Source organism: Osmia bicornis, chromosome 16 (assembly GCF_907164935.1).
Source record: "Osmia bicornis bicornis chromosome 16, iOsmBic2.1, whole genome shotgun sequence".
Taxonomy (NCBI): domain Eukaryota; kingdom Metazoa; phylum Arthropoda; class Insecta; order Hymenoptera; family Megachilidae; genus Osmia; species Osmia bicornis.
Genome location: NC_060231.1, coordinates 5,218,223 through 5,243,938, shown reverse-complemented (window position 1 = coordinate 5,243,938; position 25,716 = coordinate 5,218,223). Strand labels below are relative to the sequence as shown.

At 39.2% G+C, this 25,716-nt stretch overlaps 1 protein-coding gene across 13 annotated transcripts in view; it reads left to right on the top strand.

Moving 5' to 3' along the window:
- The window catches only part of LOC114871553 (polypyrimidine tract-binding protein 2), a 248,816-nt gene that overhangs the window by 183,031 nt on the left and 40,069 nt on the right, over positions 1–25,716 (top strand). For all 13 annotated transcript variants that reach the window (XM_029177614.2, XM_029177602.2, XM_029177600.2 and 10 more), the window contains one exon: positions 11,309–11,458. In XM_029177614.2, coding sequence (XP_029033447.1) covers positions 11,309–11,458 — 150 coding nt within the window. The remainder of the gene's footprint in view (positions 1–11,308; positions 11,459–25,716) is intronic.

The following is a 25,716-nucleotide window of genomic DNA, read 5'->3' as shown; positions in this document are numbered from 1 at the left end:
TTCAATTCAACTTCATCCCCTAATGAACGCGGAGCCACGGTTAACAAGAACGGAAAAGGACGAGTGAATAATCGACGGCAGCTCATTCGATCCTTTCCATCCGACGTGTTTCGATGACACGAGAATGGCCAAGTAACATCCATAAATCAACGCCATCGACGTGGGTTCACGGATGTGCAGAAAGCGGGCTCGGATGGAAAGGGTTGTAACGTTCCTCTCTGGATATATATATAAAAAAAATAAAAAAAAGAGGGACAGCAACCGATAGAAACGAGACGATTCGAAAACGATCCGGTCCCGATAACGATCAATCAAACTGATATTTATTCACGTTGTTTAATACATTTAATATGACTTCCATCGACCACCGGGGGGTACCGGAAGTGCCACGGCAATACGCCGCCCGTCGCGATTATTTTCAACCCTTCCTGTGAAATACGATTCGACGATTGAAATATCGTGAAAATATTTCGGACGGATCTGAGCGTGGGTCACGATTGACCCGTCGTCGCTCGCGGTAAAAACAGAAACATTGAAAATGGAAATGGTGTTTAAAAATTTAATTGAAAAACACTGTTGTAAATCGAACACAGTAGCGACCCTGTTATCGTGGACACCGCCCCTAATAAATCCCGCATGGACTAACGAAAGGGTGCCAATAGGAACGTTCCAAGGGTAGCTACGGGGTGGGGGTAAATAAATTGGTCGAGGTGGCGATATAGAGGGGTCGCAATGCAGTCTTCCACGGAAAGGGTGTAGAATCGTAGGACGGACAGCAGGCTTGGAAATACCAGTTATTGATGAACCGTACACCCCCTAACCGCCCCCTTCACGACACCCATGTGTCCAGTAACGTCTGCTGGCGTGTGCACACCACGATACAATGCCGTAACGCCACGTTCATAACCGTATTTGAAGCCATGCAGCCTGGAACATGATTAATTGCACCCCCTGTTATCTTCTACGAACGACAGTGGACTGGAAAAAAAAAGAGGGGGGAAAAGAGGAGCCTCCGAGGGGGATGAGGAGGACGAGCTTGCTCTGGGCTACCTTTTTATACTGAAAACTTTTATATTTTTCGATTCCTTTTATTTTAATGTGAATTATAGGCTCGTTTCGATGGAGAAGGGTTGTCCTATGGGGTTGATAAAGGGGTAATGTGGTTTGATAGAATTTATTACTTTTTCATATTTTTTGAACAACTGTTTCAGTGTTATATTTCTTTTTTTTTTTATTCAATGGAAGGATAAACAACGTTTGAAAAATTCGAATACTACAAAGTTCTGTCACTGTCAAACACTTTGATGCGAGCTTATCAGCCGTGGATTTTCACGTCAATGTTACGAATCGATTCTCGTGTGTCGATTCAATACTGGGAATCATCTATTTTCATGGAAAGTCGTTTGAAAGCTTTCAAAATATCGCAGATCTTTGTCGTGACGTTTGCAAATGCAATTAAGCCCTTGCTTTCCGATATTGATGAAAAGTTTCATCCTTTATTCAACATTGAAGACTCTATTTTAGCGATAAAATTTTTCAAAATTTATAAAGAATATCGAAATTCTTCTGAATTATTGAATTACTATGGAGAAGAATATTTTCTATTTGAAACCACGTTAAATTATTGCGAACAATGCGCGTTTCTCAGGTACCATAACAGAATGAACCTATAAAACACCCTGTACAAAAGGGGGATAGTCTTGTCATGAATGGAATTCGAGTGGAAACAAAGAAGGAACCGTAAGGAATGGTAAATCGAACGTTCACAAACGAATGCGAAGGGTGTTACACCCTGTTGGCTGAGAACGAAATACAGCAATCCATCAAACCCCAGCTAGAAACTCGAAGAGATTGCCTTTCATCGAATCCAGACCATTCGTCTCTTACTATCGTTCCAGTTTCGTGGGCCATTTGCAATCGAACTGGGTGTAAGGGGTGCCTAAATGGTCATAGAGTGACATTCAGGTAATGTGTATCGACGTTTTGGCGATAATCCTCCATGGTCTTTCGCTGTATTGGCGCTGGGCGTTCAGGAAATTCTGAATTCTATGTGGGTGCTTTGGGAAGGGTGCTAAAGGGGTGTCGAAAGTCGAAAATTTAGGTGGGGTTTGAATTGGGAATTTTTTAATTTCAGGTCTCATTCGATTATTAAACTCGACCCAACTCGATTTTTACCCTATTCGGTTCGAACTGAGACTCGGGTACCCGCACTCATCAATTCACCTATCTATGAATGACCCCAAAAAATTGAGGGGGAATAAAATTGGTGAGCTATTTCGAAGATTGGACATAGATGTCTTGAACGAGGTCCTTTTCCACCCCCTCGTTTGTCTTATTCCACTTTGGAATCCCATGAAGTTAGATGGTTGTTATTTCTACGATCGTAGCCGTGGGCAACGCAATTTCGATAATGGTAGAAGCTGGTGTTTGTCGGTCTCGATGAGCATCAGTTTGTAGGATTTAGGGATGTTTATTGGGGAATATTGATTTTCTCTGTTGCTGATGCCGACCTCTTGTTGAAACCTGTTGTGTTCGAAATTCGATAGTTTCTGGGAAATTTATATTTCTCTTCGAGTTTAATAATAATTTTAAACTAACAATTCGTGATAAACGTTTAGTACCATTAATATTATTTAAAATAACATTCCAAATTATTTTTCTTTTTTTTTTTGAAAGATGAATTATCTGTTTGGTATGTTCACGATAGCTGTTATTAACAGACGAAAAACAATTTAATTGTTTTTATTTGTTTCAAAGGGAAAACCATTGGTTTACATTTCTCGTTGCCATGTTTTCGTCAGATATTCGTGTTTTTGTCACGATATCGAGGGTGAAAGCATTTTTTCCCAGCTGCATCCAGGAAAATATTTGTCGACGTCGGTCACCGTTATCGTTTCACTTCTTTCGTTGCTCTTTTTTTTCACCTTTTTTCCCTCGTAAAATGGTTCCGTTCTATTGGATTGGTTATGTGCACCGTGTATTCGATAATAAAGGAAAAATGGAACCTTCGTTTTCGCGATTAATTAGGACACTTTACTCAAGTTCAGTGAAACTTCAATTTTCTTCAGTCCTTTCTGCTGGAAAATTCTATTCTAAAAATAATTTGCGTATCGAGAAATTAACTGCAAGTATTAAATTACAAATTTTTGGAACAATGAAAAGCAAAGGGAAAATATAGATTAACTGGAAAATTCAAATAATGCTTTTGTTACAGGTTTCGAACATTTTCATTCAGCTTTCCATTGAATTTTAAAACTGCTTTCAGTCGAATAAATTCCAATATCATACCTGTAACAACAGCAATGTAACTTTTCAATCATTTTCATGCTTTCAGAAGCTTGATTGTTAATTTGCTTTTGTATTACAACTTTCAATTGTTTAATGAACAAGAATATATATTAGCCAGTAATTCCAATAATTTTGTTATTTTTGTGTAACTTATCAAGTCTACTAAATGAAGAGTACAAATTGACACAAAATGTTTATTAATTAAATACTGAAAATAGTAAATATATAACAATTCTAAAATTTACTGAATATTTCAATAACAAAAGACACTACTATTCAAAACACAAAGCAAATACCATTTATTAAAACTTTCCAAGCGTACTTTATTGTCTAGCTAACAATTACGAATCACATAGAAAATAAAAAGAAGAGTGGTATAGAAACGAAGGCAAATTTTTCCCCATTCATCGAAACAAAGGCCCTAACAACGTATGAAAAAGAAAAGAAAAAAATCGTTTCCCTCCCTTGACCATATTAAAAAAGAACATAAACATGAAAGTACCAATAATTATTTCCATCGTGATGGAAGAAATCAATCGATCAACTTCGATTAACAATAATTTATTTTATTTTATTTGAAAACATCATAGTGGATTATAAATTATATTAAAAATATTGTAAGGTGATGTATAGAGGAGCTGTTCAAAAGGGGTTGAAAAGGGGTTGCAGAGGAGAAAAACGTGTAGAATGGACAAGTGACCTATCGAAATCGATACCGTGGCATGTATTCATCGAAATCGAAACGCGAGATGGGGGGTGAGACTGGCTAAAAGGAACGCGTTTCGCTGTAAGGGATGAAAAATGATGGCAGCAGGTTTTCTTTTACCTGGCCGACGCATACGTACCGAGCTTTGTTTCTGTTCGTTATTTTATTAGGGGAATTGAGATAAGAGTAAAATATCGTGTAGTTTAATGGCTCGTTTTATAATAATAACTGCGACCGAGGGGTGGAAGTGGAAAAAGGGTTGGGTTAAGGGTTGAATGTCTCCGTTGGGACAGTGTTACTCTGATGTGATATTTTTCCTTTTAATATAACGGATTATTGCGTATAATATTTATAAAAATTTCATATGGAAAAATATATCAGCAGACTTGTCGATAAAATATTGAAAATCTGACAGGATCGAAATTTCTTCGTTTCAACATTTTCCTAGTGCTTTTTCTTTTCAATTTGCTTAGCTGGCCGATGTTTTTTGCCCGCCATTTCTCATCGGTTTCCACAGGCTGTTCTTTCAGCCACCAATTAAACGAACACCAGGCTCCTTCACTTTTTCCCGTCGACGTTCCATCAGTCTTCTCGATCGCTGTTCATTTATAGAATTGTCGACGTGGCTCGTCGATATCCCTTACCTCGGATAATTGAAAAACGAAAGACGAGTCGCGATTTATTTTTCCTTCTAATACAACACGCTCGATTCGTGTTGGATAGTTCTCCTCGAGACGTGATTGATTCCATTCAACTTCTGTCTGTTTAACCCTTTCGTTGCTAATACCGAAAATAACACCTACTTCCTCTATAATTAACCCTTGAATGATGGAGCCTGGGGTGACCGAAACTTACAAAAAGTTTCTTATAATATAAAAATAAAATTTTGGAGAAAAGACATTTTGAATTCGGCTGAATTTTTCGAGCTGTCTATATTTCCGGGTAGCGACGAAAGAATACTTTGTATCTCGCCGAAAGAGACACTCGAGAACTCCTCTCAGCACTCTCCTCGGATGCACTCGAGTGCATTTGTCGCGGGAGAGACGTGGCCCGCGCTTATCTGCAGAGCAGCCGCAAGGTTGCTTCTTCGGAGAAAGGAATCTAGGTTTCCTGTCGGTGCTTGGGGGCGTGGAAACGTGCCCGCAGGGCAAAAGTTACAGGGGCCGAAATAAGAAGAGAAAAAACGAGCGCCGGGGAAACTGGGGTGGAAGGAAAATTTAGAGTGCGAGGGTGGCTACTTGGAATTCTGATGGAGATACCGCGATCGCGCAGCCTGTTGCGTCGTGGCACGTGCTTCTCTTCAACTGTTACAGCATTGTACCTGTGTAAAGTGAACAGACATCTTATAAATATTCAGCAGGAAGAAATACCCTGGTACAATTTGAAAAAGATTCTAGTAAATTATGGTATATTAAAGCAGTAGATTAAAAAATAAAGTCATAATGTTTATCGGACTTCGAACGATTCGTGCGTGCTTTGATCGAGCCGATCTCGCCCGATATCACCCGACTCCGCCCGATATCACCCGACTCCGCCCGATATCACCCGACCCTGCCCGATCTCGCCCGACCTCGCCCGAAGCTTGAAACATCGGCCTACTCTCGTGTCCCTGTGTGCATTCTCGGTTAGTTTACGAATGCGTCGCGAACGCTTCGGTCGTTTCGCGACAGGTGGCGTGTTTCCGAAACGTTTCGCATGACACGTGTCATCATGGCTGCTGATGACCATCAGCTGACGACGTTTGAAACATCCAGGGGCATGCGCAGTAGTCTGAAAAATAAACCTCGTGGTAAGAAGTGGATCGGGCTTTGCTTGAACTTCCTGACAAATGTAAGTTTATTGTATGTTGATTAACTTGAATATTTTTTTATTGTGTTAGTGAAAATTGTATTAAGTCGAGGTAAGGAGGAACAAAAAGGTTATGTGTAAGACGAGATGAAACAGGATAAACAGGACAATATCAATAGGAATTTTTCCCTGTAGACTACGTCGGGTCTGGTTCGTCTCGAATAACGCGACAGCTGATTTTTAGTATTGGGGGTCTAGAATTGAATGCACCCCTCTTTACGACTGCATGTTGCATCATGTTGCAGCGGTGCAACCCTTACTCGTAAATGCAGACCAGATTATTTATTAAAAAATGAAATTAATTTTGATTTCATTTAGATGAAAATTAAATTCAAATTTTTTGATTAATTTATTTCAAAAATACAATTTGACGTCGTGTAATGGAAATTTAATTGATTTAATGTTTTCAATGCCTGTGCACCTAATACGAATTAGATTGAAATTGTATCATTTATTCTGCATTCAAATATCCCAGAAAAGCTTCGAAATGTGTCCTACACCGTCCTGAAGGGAAAATCGATATTAATTAATCGATTTTATAAAAATAGTCCTCTTTGGGCAGGATAAATTGGACCAATGGAATGGTTCCAGTCATTTAAAGTAATAATTTTTTTAATACCTATTGATCGTCGCGCTAATGGAAGTTCGCTGGAATAAAAATTGTATTATTCAGTCGTGTAAATGGGAGACAGAAATCGGTTTTAAAAATAATTTGTCCGGGGATAAATTTTGAATAGTTCTTGAAATTAAATTAATATTCTTCTAAAAGTGTACATAATTAACAAAAAAAAATAATAAAATTATAAATTATTCTATTATAATAAAACCAGAAGTTATGCAAATCTTCCATTAGACCAGGTTTCAAAATAACCTGTGCTTTTTGCACACCTTTTATCGTCTTGATAATCATGCCATTACTGTTGAACAAGGCCAACCTTAGAGGTAGCTGTAAATGAGGAAAACCATGAGCAATGGTCGGGAGATCCATTATGCGGTCATATCTGCTCGTTAAAGGAGACATCAGCCTTGGTGGTTCGCCATTACGATTCCCAAAAGCACTTTGAAATATTCATTGAGATAAATGTGTTACAATTATTTAAATGGCCTACTTGTATCGTTCATAACAATTTGCTTAGTGGCTGAGGATAATTCGAGGATTCTGGGTTCTCCGCAATATCCTGCAAATATGGGATTTTTATTCATAAATAAATGTTTGTCAAAAGCAGAAAATTGTGTAGTTTTGCGTACAAAATTGTTTGCTCGAATCGTGGATCGTCTCTGCCCGAGCATTTTCTAACGGAATTGGAATGTTGACTTCCGGTTGGCGGAGCGCGCATCCTCCCTCGTTATCAGCCGATGGGAGGAGGTCACGGTACCCATTTCCTACGAGCGATTTTCCGCGAATTGCCTCCATTATGTCCAATTATCGGCTCGGATGAAGGAAGACGTATTCTCGACGAGGGTGAGAGTCGAAGATGGGCCAAACGAGAGGGGGAAGAGTTGAATTTTTTATCATGCTTTGGGGTTGGAAGTGAAAATCTCACCGGGAGAATAATTATATTTAATATTGTAATTTCAATTTCTTTGTTCAAATTTATCATTTTCTTGCAACACTTAAAATTGATCGAATTCTATCCATAACGTGCCTCAAAGTCGAAGAAACAATTCTCCTATTTATCTCTTGATCAAACGTCAGTCATTAGCGAAAAGTACCGAACAGCGTCGAAGTCTGATACCAAAAAGAGAGGGAAAATGCGGCAAGAAAAGTGAAGATGCTAGAGCACGTTGTCCAGGCACGAAGAGGTCCTCGAGGTCGTTTCCCAGAGTGGTTGAACGGTACTCGAAGTCAACCTTGTTTGCACCACGAGCGCGTTCCTCGTGGCTTCGACCAGCTTGCCTAAGAGTGCTTTCGCGCTGGCCATATTGCAATGGTACACTTGGAGGCAAAGTAGATTTTTTTTTATTAACACATTCGCCGATTGGCACTTGGTCGCTATGAGACATAGGTGTACATTGAAACATTGAAAAGCATTACGTCTAGGGCATAGGGAAGTCTGGAGTCTAAAAAGAGTCTAGGGCCTAATAGGAGTCTTGGGCCTAGATGGAGCCTGGAGTCTAAGGCAAGTCTAAGGTCTAAGGAAAGCCTAGGGCCTAGAAAGAGCCAGTGGCCTATGGAGTGCCTATGGTCTAAAGGGAGCCTTTGGTCTAAGGTAGGCCTGGCCTAGGGCATAGGGAAAGCCTATGCTTAGAGAAGGTCTGGAGTCTAAAAAGAGTCTAGGGCCTGAGGAGAGCACAGGGCCCAATAGGAATCTTGGGCCTAGGTGGAGCCTGGAGTCTAAGGAAAACCTAGGGCCTAGAAAGAGCCAGTGGCCTATGGAGTGCCTATGGTCTAAAGGGAGCCTTTGGTCTAAGGTAGGCCTGGCCTAGGGCATAGGGAAAGCCTATGCTTAGAGAAGGTCTGGGGTCTAAAAAGAGTCTAGGTCCTGAGGAGAGCACAGGGCCCAATAGGAATCTTGGGCCTAGGTGGAGCCTGGAGTCTAAGGAAAACCTAGGGCCTAGAAAGAGCCAGTGGCCTATGGAGTGCCTATGGTCTAAAGGGAGCCTTTGGTCTAAGGTAGGCCTGGCCTAGGGCATAGGGAAAGCCTATGCTTAGAGAAGGTCTGGGGTCTAAAAAGAGTCTAGGGCCTGAGGAGAGCACAGGGCCTAATAGGAGTCTTGGGCCTAGGTGGAGCCTGGAGTCTAAGGAAAGCCTAGGGCCTAGAAAGAGCCAGTGGCCTATGGAGTGCCTATGGTCTAAAGGGAGCCTTTGGTCTAAGGTAGGCCTGGCCTAGGGCATAGGGAAAGCCTATGCTTAGAGAAGGTCTGGAGTCTAAAGAGTCTAGGGCCTAATAGGAGTCTTGGGCCTAGGTGGAGCCTGGAGTCTAAGGAAAGCCTAGGGCCTAGAAAGAGCCAGTGGCCTATGGAGTGCCTATGGCCTAAGGAAAGCCAAGGGCCTAGGAAGAGCCCAGGGCCTAGGAGGAATCCAGAGCCTAAGAAGAGCCCAGGGTCTAAGGAGACCCCTAGTACCTCCTATTCTCCCAAAAAATGCATATGGAGGTGTACCTCTCTTTACCTAACAGTAAGGGAAGTTCGCATTGTACCCAAATGTACAAAATGTGGCCATTGTGAATCAGCCCTTCTCTGGGCTTGCTGGAAGGGGAATCACCTGGCAATTAAGCCTCTTCTTCTGCGATCGACAGACACTCGCGTGGCACGTTTCGCCCTCGACATCTCGAGTGTCTCATTTGATAGCCTCTTCTTGGAAATTGCTTGCCCTGAACGAAACCTCTGCCCTGCTATGTTCTCAACTTCCCTCCTCTATATTTTATTTCGTGTCTTGTTTATTTTCCTCTTGTCTTCGCGGTTATCTGGACGAAGTATCAGTTGGATAATTACGATACATCCAGGCAGTTATTTTTAATTTTTATGGAGACATAAAGTTTATGCCTTCCATGGACGACTCACTTAGGCACTAATGGCGGTAGGAAAATGTTCCTCCATATTTTTATCTCGTATCGACAAACAGATTCGTCATGATTTATTAACTGTCACTTTGACGAGACCAATTTTTAATAAATATTACAACGTGTTATTTCATCTGACCCGTTTCTGTTGAGAAATGAAAAATGTTCTTCCATCTTACTATTATATTTTCCCATATAGTCTCGAATCGCATTACCCATATAAATCAATTTTCCCTCGATACTTCACCCTTTTTGTATGGCAAATATAAATTAAAAAATCTTTAAACAAGTCTTTCTTTAAAATAGAATTAATTAAGCCACTCGACATAATAATTCTCTTGTAATTTAATTTCTTATGTATGTATCGAAGCAGTTGTTTAAAGGATTGAAAATGATTCTCGGTTTTTAATGTACACCGTGATTCCACTCGATTATTAAAATGCAATTAAACCGGGAATCGAACGGATACAAACACGTACACGTACACACGTTGGAAAGTTTCCCCTCTACGATGGATCTTATATCGTGCAATTAAATTATGCGCAATGATGCCTTCGTTATGCATTGTGCATTGCGAGCTCGATTATCGAATAATACGTGAATATAATACGCCATTATGCCAGGAACCGATTACTTCGCATTCAAGTCGTACAATCTCGTCGTGAAATCTCCGGAAAGTAGAGGAAGATTTAATCCGAGCGACCCTCCACTATATTCTGTGGAAGCACAATAATTCGTGCACAACATTGCCATTGTATTTATATTCGATACTCGTTCGCGAATCGTTCTCGTATATTCACGTGAAACGCATCGTTTTATTCTATAATATTAACCCTTAGCTACCATAGCGAAATAAAAGTAAATTCGATTAAAAAATTCGGATACGAAAAAAATTGTTATACGAAATAATGACAATCATTCCTTCACCTTCATAAAAAAAAAAATATCACTCAACCTTTCCAATCCATCCACTGCAACAATAAAAGAAAAAAGACTACCAGAAGCATCCGTCTCCCTTAACCCCATAAGAAGCGCATTTTCCGATCGGTTAAACCCGACCAAACCTCGACTCGACTCTTCCCAAGGGTTGAAACAGGAACTGCACGCTGAAGAAGTGGAAGAAGAAGAAGAATGAAAGAAACTGGCGAAAAAGGGAGGTCGACTAGATTGAGCCGTGATTGAAAATTCTGCCCCCGGCGACGGGGTTGCTTTCGATTTAAATGTATACGCCACTGACAAGTTTCGTTACTTTTACACGGGGAGACAGGGGTGGCCGCGCCAGCCTCTTTTAGCGAGGGGTGAAATATGTAAAATATATTTTTGAATCTTTTTTTCTTTAATAGTTTGAAATTTTTAAGGCCAAGAATCTTTTTTTAACGATTTCATAACTTTTAAAAGGGTCACCCACCCCCTTCGCAATATCTACCCCTTTCTAGAAGTCGAACTTACCTACAGGAACTGGAAGCGAGTCAGTGTATATACACCTGACATTTTAACGATGTTTAATGGAATTTTGAAAAGACTTTTGTGGAGGAAAACCACCTGAAGGGGTTGTTCGGTTACTCCTTCTCTTTCTGTACATTATTTCATTTATTGTACTACCTCCTCGCGGTGACTGTTTATACAGCTTTTGGGGGAACGATGGAAAAGTAAGGGAAGTTAAACGAGAGTTGAATTGGGGAACTTTGCGCAGTTGTTTAGAACAGTTTTGTTGTGTTCGCGAAGTGTACCGGAAGTGGAGGGAATATTGAGGGAAGAAGATTGTTGCGGAATGTTGTACGAGCTTCTGATTTCTTTACTTTCCTTTGAACTACTTTACTGCTTTTTCAGTTACTCGCACGCGATATCACGTGAGCTTACATTTAGCATATTGAAAAGTTTTAGAATTCGAGATGGCTGCAATTTCGTAAAATTGTTATTTTTCTATTCTTTTAATTAACCATGAAAATGTTGTTCTGTTTAGGTTAAATTGGACAAGAGCCACAATGGCAAACCTTCGAGGGTTATTCACATCAGAAACATACCGAACGAGGTGTCAGAGGGTGAAATCGTCCATCTTGGTGTACCCTTCGGTCGCGTCACTAATGTCCTCGTTCTCAAAGGCAAGAATCAGGTAAGTGTCAATCAAGTTTTTCGAATTAAAAATTTTCAAATTGATTATTCTGTTAGTTAATTAAATAGCTACTTTAATTACGATCATACGTGCGTCGTTGATCGTTAATTGCATTAAATATTGGCGACCCTGATAAGTGGTGCGAATAATTAATTCTTCATTGAAAATAAATTGAAGTTTGTTAATTGAATAGTTTGATCGATCAATTGAAGCTCTTAATTGCGTTACTTTATTATTTAACAAAATCGATAAAACTCGAAGTAAACTGGCTAATCATCCAAAGACTCGCGTCTACTTATTTTTAATTCAACATTCAGATATAACTAAATTAACGAGCTGCATCGAATCAGAATCGATTGTCTCGTTCAATTTGCTCGAACGACATCCCCCGTGCTTTCAACCGTCTCTGAATCTCAAAAATCCTTTTGATCCACGCCAGGAATTCGAGTTTCTGTCCACTTTGCGGCTGGGACACAGTTGGACGAGTACTCAATAACAGAAACAATCGAATCACCGAAACGCCTGTTTAGGCATCATTATCCGTTAATGTCCTCCCTCGTTCGACAGAACCACCCCCTTCTCATCTGCCATTGTCATACTTAAAAATATTCAATTTTTATTGAACTCGTTAAATAATTTTCAAAATTTTATTATTTCTAATACGGACCTTTATCATTTTTCGAATATTTTTACTAAAATTCGGTGAATTTAATGCAACGATGTTATTTAATGCATGTAAAGCAGTGTCGAACAAGGGGAACACGTGTTAGTGAACGATCCGGTACAACAGGTACGATAATGCCAGCTCGGTTTGTTTATACCAGGGGGGATTAAAGTAATGCATCGATGCATGTTGGTCCGCCGCATTCAGCTTGATGAAGAGATTTACCGTCCATCCGAACCCCTCACCTCCCCCATCTCTGTGCAAATTACATACGCATTAGTGGTGGAAATATGGCGTACGAGGCGTAAGCCACGATAAACGCGAGGTCTTTGTGCGAAGAAGCGACTAACGAGATTCGATTTCTGGTTAATCCTTTCGTTACCAAGGATCTGTGTACGTACGTTTGTATCTGTAGTTATGGCTGATAATTTTAGATCATTTCGAAAGTCTTCGGGTATTTCGATGTGCTCAAACTATTTCAAACTCCATCAAACTTCTAACAAGGCCATCTTTCCTATAAGCAATTAATTATTTTATGCAATTCAGCAATACTTAAATTCTACACAAATTCAGAAATTTCATCAAACCATCTCAAACTATATCTCGTCTTTAGAAATCCCCACGAAATGACGATGATTCGCGAATCATCTTCAGACGTACTCGTCGATCCAAAATCACAGCATCAACTTCTCTAGAAGATAATTCTACCGTAACTGGATGATCGTGGAAACTCGTATTATTATCACGTTGTCTTGCTCGCGGGGCCAAGCTTCCCAATTACACGCAAACAGACGGTGAGCATTGTTGCAACACGACAATAGACCCAGCTCTGGTATGTGCATCAAAGCGCACCCTTCACTGATACCACCAACGGTCGTTCGTTGGTAGTGGTGGTAAATCGAGTTTCACGATGAACCGGCGAATTGACCCCTGCGGGCACTTTCGCTGTGTTTGCTTTGATTCGAAGTTTCCGGTTAAGTTGGTTACCGGAACGGGCGGACAAGGCTCTTTGTCTGATCCTGTAAAGCCGCCAGGCCTGCCGGATTTTCGATATCGTTCGCAGCCGAATCGTTTCGCAGTTACCTATTCGTTCGTGGAACCTTGATAGACGCAGGAAGTAATTAACATGTTTGCGGTAAGACATTAGGAAATTATAATTATTCAACACGTGGATGATTTTGATTTTAGAGTTTATTTCAGTTTCATTTTCTTCACTTAATTTTTGCCGATGGAATTCCCAACTTTGAAGCATCCAGTATAACAAAATATTAGTTAATCCTTGAACAGCGGAGCCTGGGTCAATTGTGATCCAAATTTACAAAACATATCATTTTGAAACGAAAGAAAATATTAGAAAATGAAAATTAAAGTTGAGGCTCTCTCCATGGTCCGCCATCCAAGGGTTTTCTTCACTTAATTTTTGCCGATGGAATTCCCAACTTTGAAGCATCCAGTATAACAAAATATTAGTTAATCCTTGAACAGCGGAGCCTGGGTCAATTGTGATCCAAATTTACAAAACATATCATTTTGAAACGAAAGAAAATATTAGAAAATGAAAATTCAAATTGAGGCTCTCTCCAAGGGTTAATAATATGGAAAATACGAAACATTAATTTTTCAAAATATCTATGTAGAGATTAATAAAACAAATTTATATTTGTGTTCTTCAATTTTGAGGCGCCCTGTATAATGGAGTAGTCTAAATGCACATTAATGAGAGTTTAAAGTGCAGTGAAATATTAAAGTTCCTTTATAGCGTACATGTATGAGTTTTGAAAGTCTTTGTTGAAAATGATTCATAAAATAAATTCAGCTTGTAGGTTCAGATTCGTCCGATCGGAAGTTCGGTTAAAGTTTGAGGATATTTAATTACACAGTGAACTTTTGTAATCACCGTGCGACGTGTTGCGGCACGAAGTTGAACGTTCCTCTTGTTTCGTGTGCTGTATCGTCGAAGAATCTCTATTTACATGGTTTAATATTAACTCGTGTTACTAAGTTTCACGTCGGTTAACTGAAACGAAGTAACCGCGGTGTTCCCTCGGTTTCTGCGTTTCTTCTTGCGAATAAAGAACTTACTATGGTGTTGAAACGTCAAAAATTCCAAGAATTTTTAATATAATCCTTACCTCTTCTGTTTTCGAAGATAAATTAACCGTTTTTGCTGTTAATGATTCTTGAGAGAAAATTACTTTTTATTTTGCTCTATGTGTTACTTGTTTTGTCTAACACTATCACCGTTACTATGGCTTCGATCATCGATTGCGTGCTGTACATAAAATTTGTTCTACTCCAATTTAAAGCTGAACTTCACTATCATTCTATCTATCATATCACTATATTTTATTATTTATCAAGGTATTTTTCTAATTTTAGATTGACCCATCCAATACAATAGATTATTCATAGATTTAAAATGATGTTCCCATGAAGAAAAAAAAAGAATTCCCTGTTAATTAATAAATTAATTTCCAAACAGCGTACAATGAAATTTCATAAAATAATTCGATGAACCGAGCTCGGTCACGGTTAACGAGCGTTTAGCGCGATTTTAATTTCCAGCTAATTAACTTGCTTCCGCTTTGACTCGTTCGTAGGATATACTGTCGACAAAAAAGAAGCCGGGTGAAAAACGAACGAGGAACGGTAAATATGGAAACGGTTTCGCAGTCGGTGGGATTTTTCGAGCGAAAAAGGAACAACGCGATGAACATGATAAAACGCGAACACGGTAACCGTGCTTCTCAGTATTAACATTTTAAATTCAATTTAAATTCAATTAAAATTGCCTGGGCCGCTTAAACGATTGGTCAAATGCTCGGGGGGTGGACATCTTTGGGGTGAATGGAGAGTAGGAGGGTGAGAAACGAGTAGACTTTGTGCAAACTGTGGGTGGATTCGTTTCTAATTATTGCACCTTCTTTTCATCGTATTTCATTTTTCTTCGTCGCCTAATTAACCAGTTCCATTTTTGTCTTAATCGGTTATCCTGATGGGGCATTGTTAAATTTGGAACATTTCAATTCAGGGATATTAGTAGTAATTTTTCTTACTGGAACCCATTACCACTATCTATTAGTTATTATAATTCAAAGTACAAAAAATAAATAAATTAACAGACACAGTATCTAGCAAAGAAGGCTGTTTTCAGAAAAAAGGCAAAATCCTTATTTTAACGATATTAATATTAAAAATAATTTAGGAAAGAAGTAACACAATTTTTAATCATTAAATATTATAAAATTTACTATACAATTCAGAGATTCACGAAATAACATCAGAATCAATTCAAATTCTACCGCGTAAATGGGCAAGTGGTGGGGGTACAGTGGTGGGGGCACAGTGGTGAGGCCCTCTCCCCGGCAGTCAGTCTCCTCGGGACCGCGCACGGAGTAGGACGGGCCCTTAGGAAGGGGAAGCCAGCAACGGAAGGGGCTCTGGGTAAATCTACCATGCTCCATACTGTACAATTATGAAAAAATTTTTTAATTATTGTATAATACATAAATTATCCATGTACCATTGGTTGAGAATCGCTGATCTACATAAAAGTCGAACAATTTGCCTAAATACATTGAACAAAAGATTTTAAGGAATTATTTACGAACGGTAGCATATTCGTTGGATCCCTGCAGGCAGCATTAAATTAAGATTAAATATCCATTATGCAAACGCGGAGGGAAGTTGAGTGGGTGCAGTAAAAACTGCGTGGAGGGGTGCGTGCAAGTCTCCACCCTATCGATTTTTACGGTGTATCGCACGTAACGAGCTCGTTTACCTAAATATGAACTTCCATGGCGTTCACGACCTACTTCTTCATCGCATTCCTCAGCTATCAACAACCTTTTGTTTCACTCGACGAAAATGTTTGTCAAACTTACCTCGTTCTCGTTTGTTTATACAGCATTTAATTAAGAGAATACTTTTAAACCCTTCTCATTACTGAAGATCTCATTTTTTTAATTGCCTTTTCGCGTATTATGGTTTTCATGGTGTTGACATAAGAATCTGATAAATTCAACGATGAGTTTGCTTGATACTTCACGTTATTATTTATGCGGTTTGTAAAAACGAGGTAACTTTATGTTTCTGATTTTAATTTTCATAATTGTGCACTAATTGCTGGATTAATTTTCGGGGATGTTGACAGCGATCTTGGTTAATTTTTATACAAGAGCTGAGCCTTCTGAACTTTATATTTTTGTATTTAAAATGATTTCTCACAATTTTATACAATTTTCCTCTGTTTATTTTTTAATTTTTTCAGGGAAGTCTTGAAAAGTTGGGCTTTCGAAATTTCTGATATAGAGCTGTCTTCTCTAGTGATACTCGCGTAGAGCAGAAATTTTTTAAGGGGTTAGACGAACATCCGGTTGAAGCCAAGAGGCCGGAAGGAGGGAACGATGGTTGAGCTTAACGAGCATCGAAATCTGCAGCCAAAAACGGGATTTGTTCCTTCATATTCTCATATTTCGTTCTCCTCTCTAATTTGAATATTTTTTTTCTTCCTCTATTTCTTTTTCATTTCTCCTTTCTTTTCGATTGTATAAGTTGAATGTTTTTCGTAGGAATAATTATTGTAAAGAAATTAAGTTTCTTTATTTTCTTTAACAAACATTTATATATTAATAAGATTTAAAAGTACAATATTATTTAAAAAAAAGGATTTAGAACATCGAATGTCTTTGAAATTACTCTTCTTTCTATTATCTTGAAAAGGGTCAAAGATAAGGTTTTCTTCGACCGCAGGATGTAACAGGTGTCCTCGCAAGGATTCTTCCGATCCGCCTTGAATTTCGATTCGATCTTCCTCTAAGGAAGTTTACCTTACACGGTTACTCTAATCTCGTTTTTTCCATCCTCTTCGAAAGGGCGAGTCTCCATCGGTGCACGTGTGCAGCATCCCTTAATCCATTCGGAAGTCAGAATTCAATATCTTTGATACGAATGTGAAAGATGCACATTTCGGATTACTTCGTTGACTCTGAAAAGATAGATAATATTATTTAATATTATTTTTGCGTCACATTAAGAGTATACGACGCATATGGTGCGTCATTAATTACTTAATTAAGAACGAAGTTCCAGGTTTAGAAGGCGTAACTGTTGCCATTGTCGTTTATTTCCTGGCTGCCACTTTTTATTCTCTTGTTTGTAACTTTATGGGGCGTGAATTAGATCGAGCCCAGAGTTTTATGGTTGTTACTGCGAAAGGATTAACGCTAGTCTAGAACGACAGGAAGCGTAGTTTATGATCTGTAATGGTTAATTTATGAGGCAGATGTTACATTGTTTTTTTATTTCCAATTTTATCAGGCGATCATCTTATCTATCAAAGTGCTGAATTTATGAACTTGAAGATTTATGGTGTTTCTATGTCTGAGTATAGATTGAAAATTTGGAAATCATAAAACACTGTTGTATTATTTTATTTCTTTCCCTGGAAAAGAGAATGAAATTAAATATCCTATTTCAATTTGAAACCAGAAGAATTTTTTTAATTAGGTGTATGTTCATTTCACTTTATAATATTAAAAAGAAAAAAGGGGGATCATTTTTATTTAAAAAAATTTTTTTTTAGTTAAATTGGTGGTGAATTCATTACGTTGCTTTGTTCATGGAACCTTCAATTTTACGTCGATTCCATTTTTCCTTCCTTTTATGCTGCATATTATGTTTCATTTTTCAGTTTTCACAGTATAAATTTAATTAAAAGTTGAATGAAAATCTGAAAGTCTTCGGAAGTGATTATATGCTCTCGCGAAATACTATTCTAAATCTAGTTTTCAAAAAATATGATAAGACATTATTTTCTATTTTCAATGTTAATTCTAATTCTGTATCAGAACAGCGTTTATTCCTAGACTTTAGTTTCACTGATCTGAAAGAAAATGGATCATGGTTCTCTTAAATAGACAGCGCAAAATTTCTTCGAAGTTGCTTACAAAATCACTATTGTTACAGCAGTTTATCATCGAATGAAAGCAATCGAAGCACAGAATATTTTTCGTTTCTTAATTTCCGCCTGTCAGAAACCAGAATAACTTTCAGTACCTTGATTTCGTATTCGCTTGTTCATGGAAACTGAAACATAAAAATCGAATATTCAGAAAGTAAGTTTTTCAATTTAATAATTCCATTTACGTTTTTGTAAATAATAAAAACTTTACCTTCGACAGTTTCGGTCGTTTACAATCGTGACCACCGTAGAATACTGTTTTCTGGCTGTAATAGCAACGAGGTTCATTGTGTCGCGAGAAAGAGAAAAACTGTGGTACCAATGAAAATGGACCCAGTTTTCCAATACATCGTGCGTTTAGGATCGAACGTTCTCTGTTTTCTGCTTTTATTATGCGTCTCGCTGTTCTCGCAAACAGCAGCCCTGTTTGTCTTCCTACGTGAAAATGAAACATTGTTGTAACTCTGCAGGTGCTCCAGTTGGTAATCAAACAAAATGGTAAAAATATGTTACACGATAAATAATACCTGTTCCCTTCGAAACGTACACATAGCAGTTTGTAATATTCAGACTTGTAGTTCAAAATTCAAGTAATTTAATTAAAGGAGTAAAATGTACCAAATTATTGAGCGTTGGTTTAATGATGATTTATTTATAAACTTATGAATAGAATTTAAGTCTTTAAATGAGAATTTTAAAAAAAAGAAGAAAAATCATTTCGTTGCAACTTAGATTTGACAAAGTATGCATAAGTACACTCATAGTCAATGAGGCTTCCCTAGGTAGAATGGCAATGCCTCCCCCCTCCATAGGCTCCTCCAAGGAAAATCCCCTCCCATCATGAGCGGTGCTAAAGAGAAAAACTATGTAGGAGGGGGACTGTCTCCCCACCACCTGCATACAAGTGTTTACGCGGGAAAATTTGAATGAATATCTGAAAACATATTTGAAAATTATATTATTTCTAACCCTAATATCAAAAATTAGAATCTTTAAAATCCTTGCTTCACTGTATCACTATTTACCCTAGGAAATCCTTCTTCGAGTTACTTTCCATAAAACAGTATGTTTCCCTGTCGAATGGAAAGTAGACCAACAAGCCTGTCGAATCGGGTGGAAATAAAAGAATCGTTCGTGTCCAACAGCGTGGGATCGATCGGAGAGCTAGAGGCCGATTAATAAATTGCTTCCGTTCAATTATAGGCCGTGATAAATCGAGCCGTCTACAGGTAGTCAGCGGACTCGTCACCGAGGAAATTGATCTCACACACGATCGACAGGCTAGTGTGCACACGTGCACGTGCATCGAACTTGGAGCAGGGAAAATTGAAAAGTTAGCCCCTTTAGAGATTGACTGGTCGACAGGAGGACACGGTTGTACCCAACGTGGCTGGGCTCGTTTCTCTGATCCACATGGATCGAGTTCTTTTTCAAATTATCTTAAATTCTAAATATAAAATTCCAAAACACTCGTGATTGGTTAGGTATCGTTTATAGGGATGAAAAATGGAACTTTTATTTGAAAATTGGCATACGCGAAATCCTTAACAATCCTCGTAACACTCCCGAAGAGGGTGGTTGTTCGAAAAGAGGGGCGAAAGTCAGGACGAAAAAGTTTCGCGGCAAAGTTGCCTGCCGGTCGTAGGAGGAAGTGAAAAACGTAACGAGCATAGGACAGGGACAACGGGAACGAGTCTCTCCCTTGGGAAAATGGGAAACTGCTGGTTCGCGGTTAGCCAATGGGACTCTGAAGCCGCAGAGAAGCCCTCGGCGAAAAACTCCTGGCCGACCTTTCATCCCCGTTACTCGTACCCCCTCGCTTCGGGTCACCGACTTTACCAATTTCCTCTTTCTTTCTATTTTTATTGCCGCCCCGCCGGCGTGCTGGGAAAGTCGAAAAGCCGATCGCGTGCCACTTCGTTCGCCCTTTTTCCTGTTTTCAAGGTGCTGCAAGATTCTTTCTTCCTAGGGGATGAAGTTACCTAGGGAGAAAGGCTGGGTCTTTCGTGATTTGTGAAATTGAAATTAATTGAAAATTAAGAACAATAATTAATACGTCTGATTATGAGGTCATTTACCTTTGATGCAAGTTTTCGTGTACACCATCCTCGGTATTTGTCTTAATGAATTGAATCGCAGCTTAAGCAGTGCTTCGGCTAATTATTCTGAAAACCGACGGAATAGTAGATAGTTCGTTTTCATGAAGGATCACGCGAGTCCCGTCCCTTTTGTTCGTTGTAAAGTATCACGGTGGAACAACATTCATGAGGCTCGAATGATTTATTATAAGCAGGTTCGTTTGGTTGAAAAGCATAATGCTGGTAGTATCGAGTTTTGTGCCCGTGAGAACTGGCCCGTGTGCTGTTGCTATTGTAGACTCATGGAAACACGAGCTTTAACCGGGACCCGAGGTAATCCTCTTACCCTTTCGGGTGTTTATTAATTTTTTGGTGAAATCCCTGGCTCCCGGATCGAACGTGTAATACCAGGAAATTGAAATTTCTAAATTAATCTTTCGATCAATTAATCTCCGCCCTTCTTGAGTTTATTAAATAATTTTTTCAAAAATCACCTAACCACCCTAAATAGACAAAGGTTTTGAATTTAGTTCGTTGGAAATTACCAAGGAATCGATAGAAACTTGTCGCGGAGCGACAGGTTCGAGACCAACCCCCCTTTCAACCCCCTGTTACCAAGCACGTTCTTCGCTTAGCCCTATAAACCACGAACGAACGAATCTATAAGCCGTAAACAATGGTTACGCTTGCTACATAAGCCGCGTTAAATTATCAAGATATATATTCGTAAGGTTCTCAACCAGCCCTTTCCATTTGAAAAAGGAGAAGGGTGGTTCGCTCGAGACGCTCGAGGGGGTTGGATGAGAAACTCCACGCAGACACTCGGCTCCATTGCACCCTGGGGTCTATATTAATGATATAATATTTCTTTGATTCACCGGAGCTTCCACCTTAACAACCCCCTGCGAACCGCCCCCTTGATCCACTCTTTGCAACGAGTCTCTCTCGTTTAAACCAGCGGGGGTGGAAGAAAGAGACAGAGACATGGTTGGAGGGAAAATTGAAGGGGTAGAAAGAGGGTGGACGAGTTCAAACGTAGTCGCAGGAAACCCGTTTCGCATCCCTTATAGCTTGGATAAATTACATTCACGTTCACCCCCTCTCTACCACCCCCTCTGTCGACGACGAGCAAACAAGTCCTCGTTCGGATCGTCGGCTGGAAGACGAGATTCTGAGAGTTTATTTAAATCAGAAATAACTCTCCTTACCTTCCTCTACCATTAATTCGTTGGTAGGGGGATGATGCTGTTGCTGGACGCTTACGTTTTCCATCAATCGTTAGAATAGGAATGGGGGATGGTTCGATATTGCTCTGGTATTTGGATATCATTTATTTGGTTTCATTTATTTATTTTTGAATAAAATAAAATTTACTTTATTTTATTTAAAAAAATAAGAAACTGTTGAAATCGGAAGTCCAGAGAGAATTTCACGGGACGTGAATAAATTTTGATCGAGCTACGTCCAGGAAGGAGCTCGTGGACAAGAAGATAAACACAAATGAGAAAGAAAAGAAGGGGATCACACTACTCCCTCTCTTTCTTTTGTAACTGGTCTCCTCTAGCTCGAGGACAGAAACGGCTTTTCTCCTTGATCCTTTGGGACGACCTGTCCTGTGAAATTTCCATCCGTTCGTGTGTACACGTTTCCTTTATATTTACTATTTCTCCATTGTACCACTGGCACACACGTTGGATACACGTGTGTGCTCGCGAAACTTCTGAATATTTTATTTTTTCTCCTTCGACGAAACAATTTTGTCGAAAATCATTTTTATCTTCATCGTTGAAAAATAATTGATACGAAGTTAGGCTTTGTTTCCTAATCCCACAGAAATGATTTCACAATGCATTGGCATGTATCGATGCACATCCACTATCACAGGTACACAAAGGGGTTGTTTACGGCGTGGCGCGGGAATTCGATCCAATAACGTCTTTATGGGCGACATAGGGTGAATGCGGTAGCCTGTGCGAGAAGATTGCATCAGGTTCGGTCGAGGAAGTGGGACAGGGATGGTGCGCATGTGGTAATCCAGGATCACGATTCGGCTGGGAATAACGTCTGGACCGGACCTTAAGAACGTGAAAACAGCTTTTTGCACGCGACCATCCCTTTTGCATCCTCTTTGAGGGTTAATTCCTTGCAAGTTCTGATCCCTGCTTTCCGAGGGATGTCATTCATGTTTTAGTTTCAATGTGGCGAAGTAAGTTACATTTCTTGGTCTACAGATTCTCTCGAGGGGTTGGATTATTAAATAAAAATAACCTACTCCAACAGAATGTTAAAATATTTCATTTTATCAGTCAAGGGTTAAAATGTCATGGTTTCTTCTGTAATTTACCTCTGAAGGGAAATATACCCTTAAACTATGGTTTTAAATTATTCCATGAAAACCTTGTACGGCTGTATGTATGTATAGAGAGGCAAGTGTATCCGCAAAATAATAATCGCTCAGTGCCACCCTCTCATGGTGATTTACGAGCCCATAAACGCGCCCTCTACCCTTGTAATGGGCTCGGTTACCGCGAACGGTATCCACGCCTCTACGATTATCGTCATGCCACCTATTCTTCCGGCGATTGTACATTTTTAAGATGCACGCTGCTGTCTTTCGTGCCTCTCTATCGTTTTTCTTACTCCCTCGTATCCCTGGGAAAGTTTCACGAAAATGAGTAGTAATTTTCTTTCGAGAGGTGGTAATCTTTGTCGAGTGATCAGCAGTCAGGTGTTGCCTTCATTCAACACCATATAGATGGTTAGTTTTAAGAACTTCATTTTGTTATTCAAACATTCAATTTAAAAAAGATTATTTTATTTCATGCCCTTAGCTTTAAAAATGTCATTAAACGCCTTAAATCATATGTAACATGCACCAGAATAACCCATTGACTGTTCTTTTGAATGCATCGGTTACCTCGCTGCTCAGAACCGATAAGACGGGACGGTTTTAATTAATTTTCTCATGAACCGTTCAACAATTTACGACATATTATACATCAATCTACTCGTCTCATCGAGTACTATAAACTCCATATATAATTTTAAAAAATTTTTCATTATGCTGTGAAAAATGACCGCTTTAAACGTACCTGAAATCAACAGCCTTAAACAATATCTCATTGAAATGAATTGAATGACTTTAGAAACGGTATAGAATCAGAAGAATGGAGTCAATGAGCGCGTGGAGGCTTGTTTCAGCAACGATTTCCTCATTTGCTCGTGAATAGATCATTTTCAGGGAAATCACGGGCGCTAGTTTAATCGGCAAACAATAATACCGCGGTCATTCGTCGATTTACCGTCCGTTTGATCGGCGCACGCGTGGTCTTGACATAAGGACATCGTATCCTACGCAGAGATCCCCGCTGAATTTGCCTCGATTCAAATGAAAACCCAATTGCGCGGCTCTATGCGTCATTAGCGCTTGGAAACGGAGTTAAGGGCGTTAAATTCAGGACGGTTCGTCCGGTCGCGACATTATTCGCGCTTCTGTACGCATTTACCCGCGGTCGTGCAAATTTTTCCCTATACCGGGTGTCCGGTTGTTTAACTTCCTCAGAAATCAATTTCAAAACTGATTGAAAAAAATCCACAATGACGTTCCTGAGGCATTACTTTACAATTTTAAGCAAAAATATAAAAGAAACTTAAATATTGAATAATTAAATTATAAATTTAGATATTCAATTTTGTATATTTTATTTAAAAGGTGACTTCATATTGAATAAATAGGATTCATTGTGCTGCGTTTGGAATGTAATATATGACAAGGATGTGAATGTGTTTATAAAATGTAGAAGTGCCTTTATTATGGGACACCGTGTATATGGACAGTGGCTGTCGCACGGGGGCGCGCAAGCTGCCCTCTACAGAATGACGACCACCTCCCATGGAAATGCGAATGAACGATCGCGAAACTTGATTTCCGCGAGCAAACTGTACGTTTTCCCGCGACAAAATTTCGTGGCCCAGCTAACGAAGCCCCTTCTCTGATCACTGTTTTTACGAGCGTGATTTTTTTTACGGGCGATGATTTCGCACCTGGTTTATCGAGGGCGGTTGTCGAACAAGAGCGTAACAAGTACCGAACCTTGAATATTAAATAAATAACAGTTTAATATCAAGTATTTTTATTTTAATAAAATCCTTAACAAAATATTCGACGATTTAAGTTATCTGGTTGTTCAGAACCGATGAGACGGGACGTTTTTTGTTAATTTCCTCGATAATTATTTTAATAATCTATGACACTTTTTATATCAATTTATTCGTCTCATCGAGTACTACACCCTCCATATGTTACTTTCTTGATTTTTCGAATGTAAAGTGGTTCTCATTCGAAAAACTACTTTTGGTCTCATCGGTTCGAAGCAATCCTCGTTCTGCTTCGTAGTCTGCCTGTTTATTCAGCATTGTCGAAGTTCGTAGGAATTGAATAGTTCGATGTCGTTAATTCCGGATGTTCGAAGTTGTTCCAGGCACTATCTCGATCGAATTCCCTGGCTCGTTTAATGGGAATCGCGCATTGGAATTAAAGGGAAGGAGAGATGGCGTGCTAGAATTTGGAAGTACAATTAGTAAGGTGCAAATTGTTGCATCCTTTTTAACTTCATCCCTTAAAGTTTGCAGCGTTTCAAAAATTCAAATTTGGATAGAATGCAGAATTCGTAACGTTGGTATCGTTTTTCGAGACATCAGAATGTAATAAGAAAATAATTCCTGAATTCTCGTCGGTAAAAGTACTGAGAACGGCGAATTTTCTTTATTAAATTCCATCTTCTGCCTCGCCTTAAGTATTCAACCCCTTCGACTCTTTGTGGATACGATCTCACCCCTTCTCCTCGTGTCTCGATCATCGTCAGTCTTTTGTTCCCTCTGTTTCTTCAGTGATAAACCGCTGAATTCTTAAATACGAGCTACTCTATTCGTATCCTGACGAAGCACCCTTTTAAGCAATATTGATTCCAGTCGTGCAAAAAACCTGGAAATATATCGCGGAATTGGGGGTTGGGGTGAATTGGTGGCTCGATGCAGATGCAGCGTTTCCTCTCAGCCATCGATTCGAACAAATCATAAGGGATGAAGAGGACTAGGGTGGCTGTTGTTCGGTCGGAGTATCTTGAAATTAGGGGGTGAGTTTCGTACCCTGAAGACTCTGAGGGTCTCAAAATAACAGATGACTTTGAAAATCTTTTCCTCGAAAAGTATAAAAGATACGAGGGATATTTTTACATTTATTTATTGAGTGAACTTTTATCTACAATTGCAAATTCGAAGATGTGAAAAAGGAAACAAAATGGCGTCAAGACAGCTTGAATATCAAAGCCTTGCCTTACAATATTGATCAAAAATTTTTAATATTTGCATAAAAATTAAAATTTATTTATAATTGAATATTCTTCGTTCTTTCCATTGAGTAATGGAAGTTTTTATAATTGTTAAGTTAAACATAATGTAATTGGGAGAAGGAAGTTCTTTAAAAGGACACACAGGTGGAAACAAAGAAATTAAAAGAGAGGAGACATTGAAAACGAGGAGGAAAAAGGTAAAT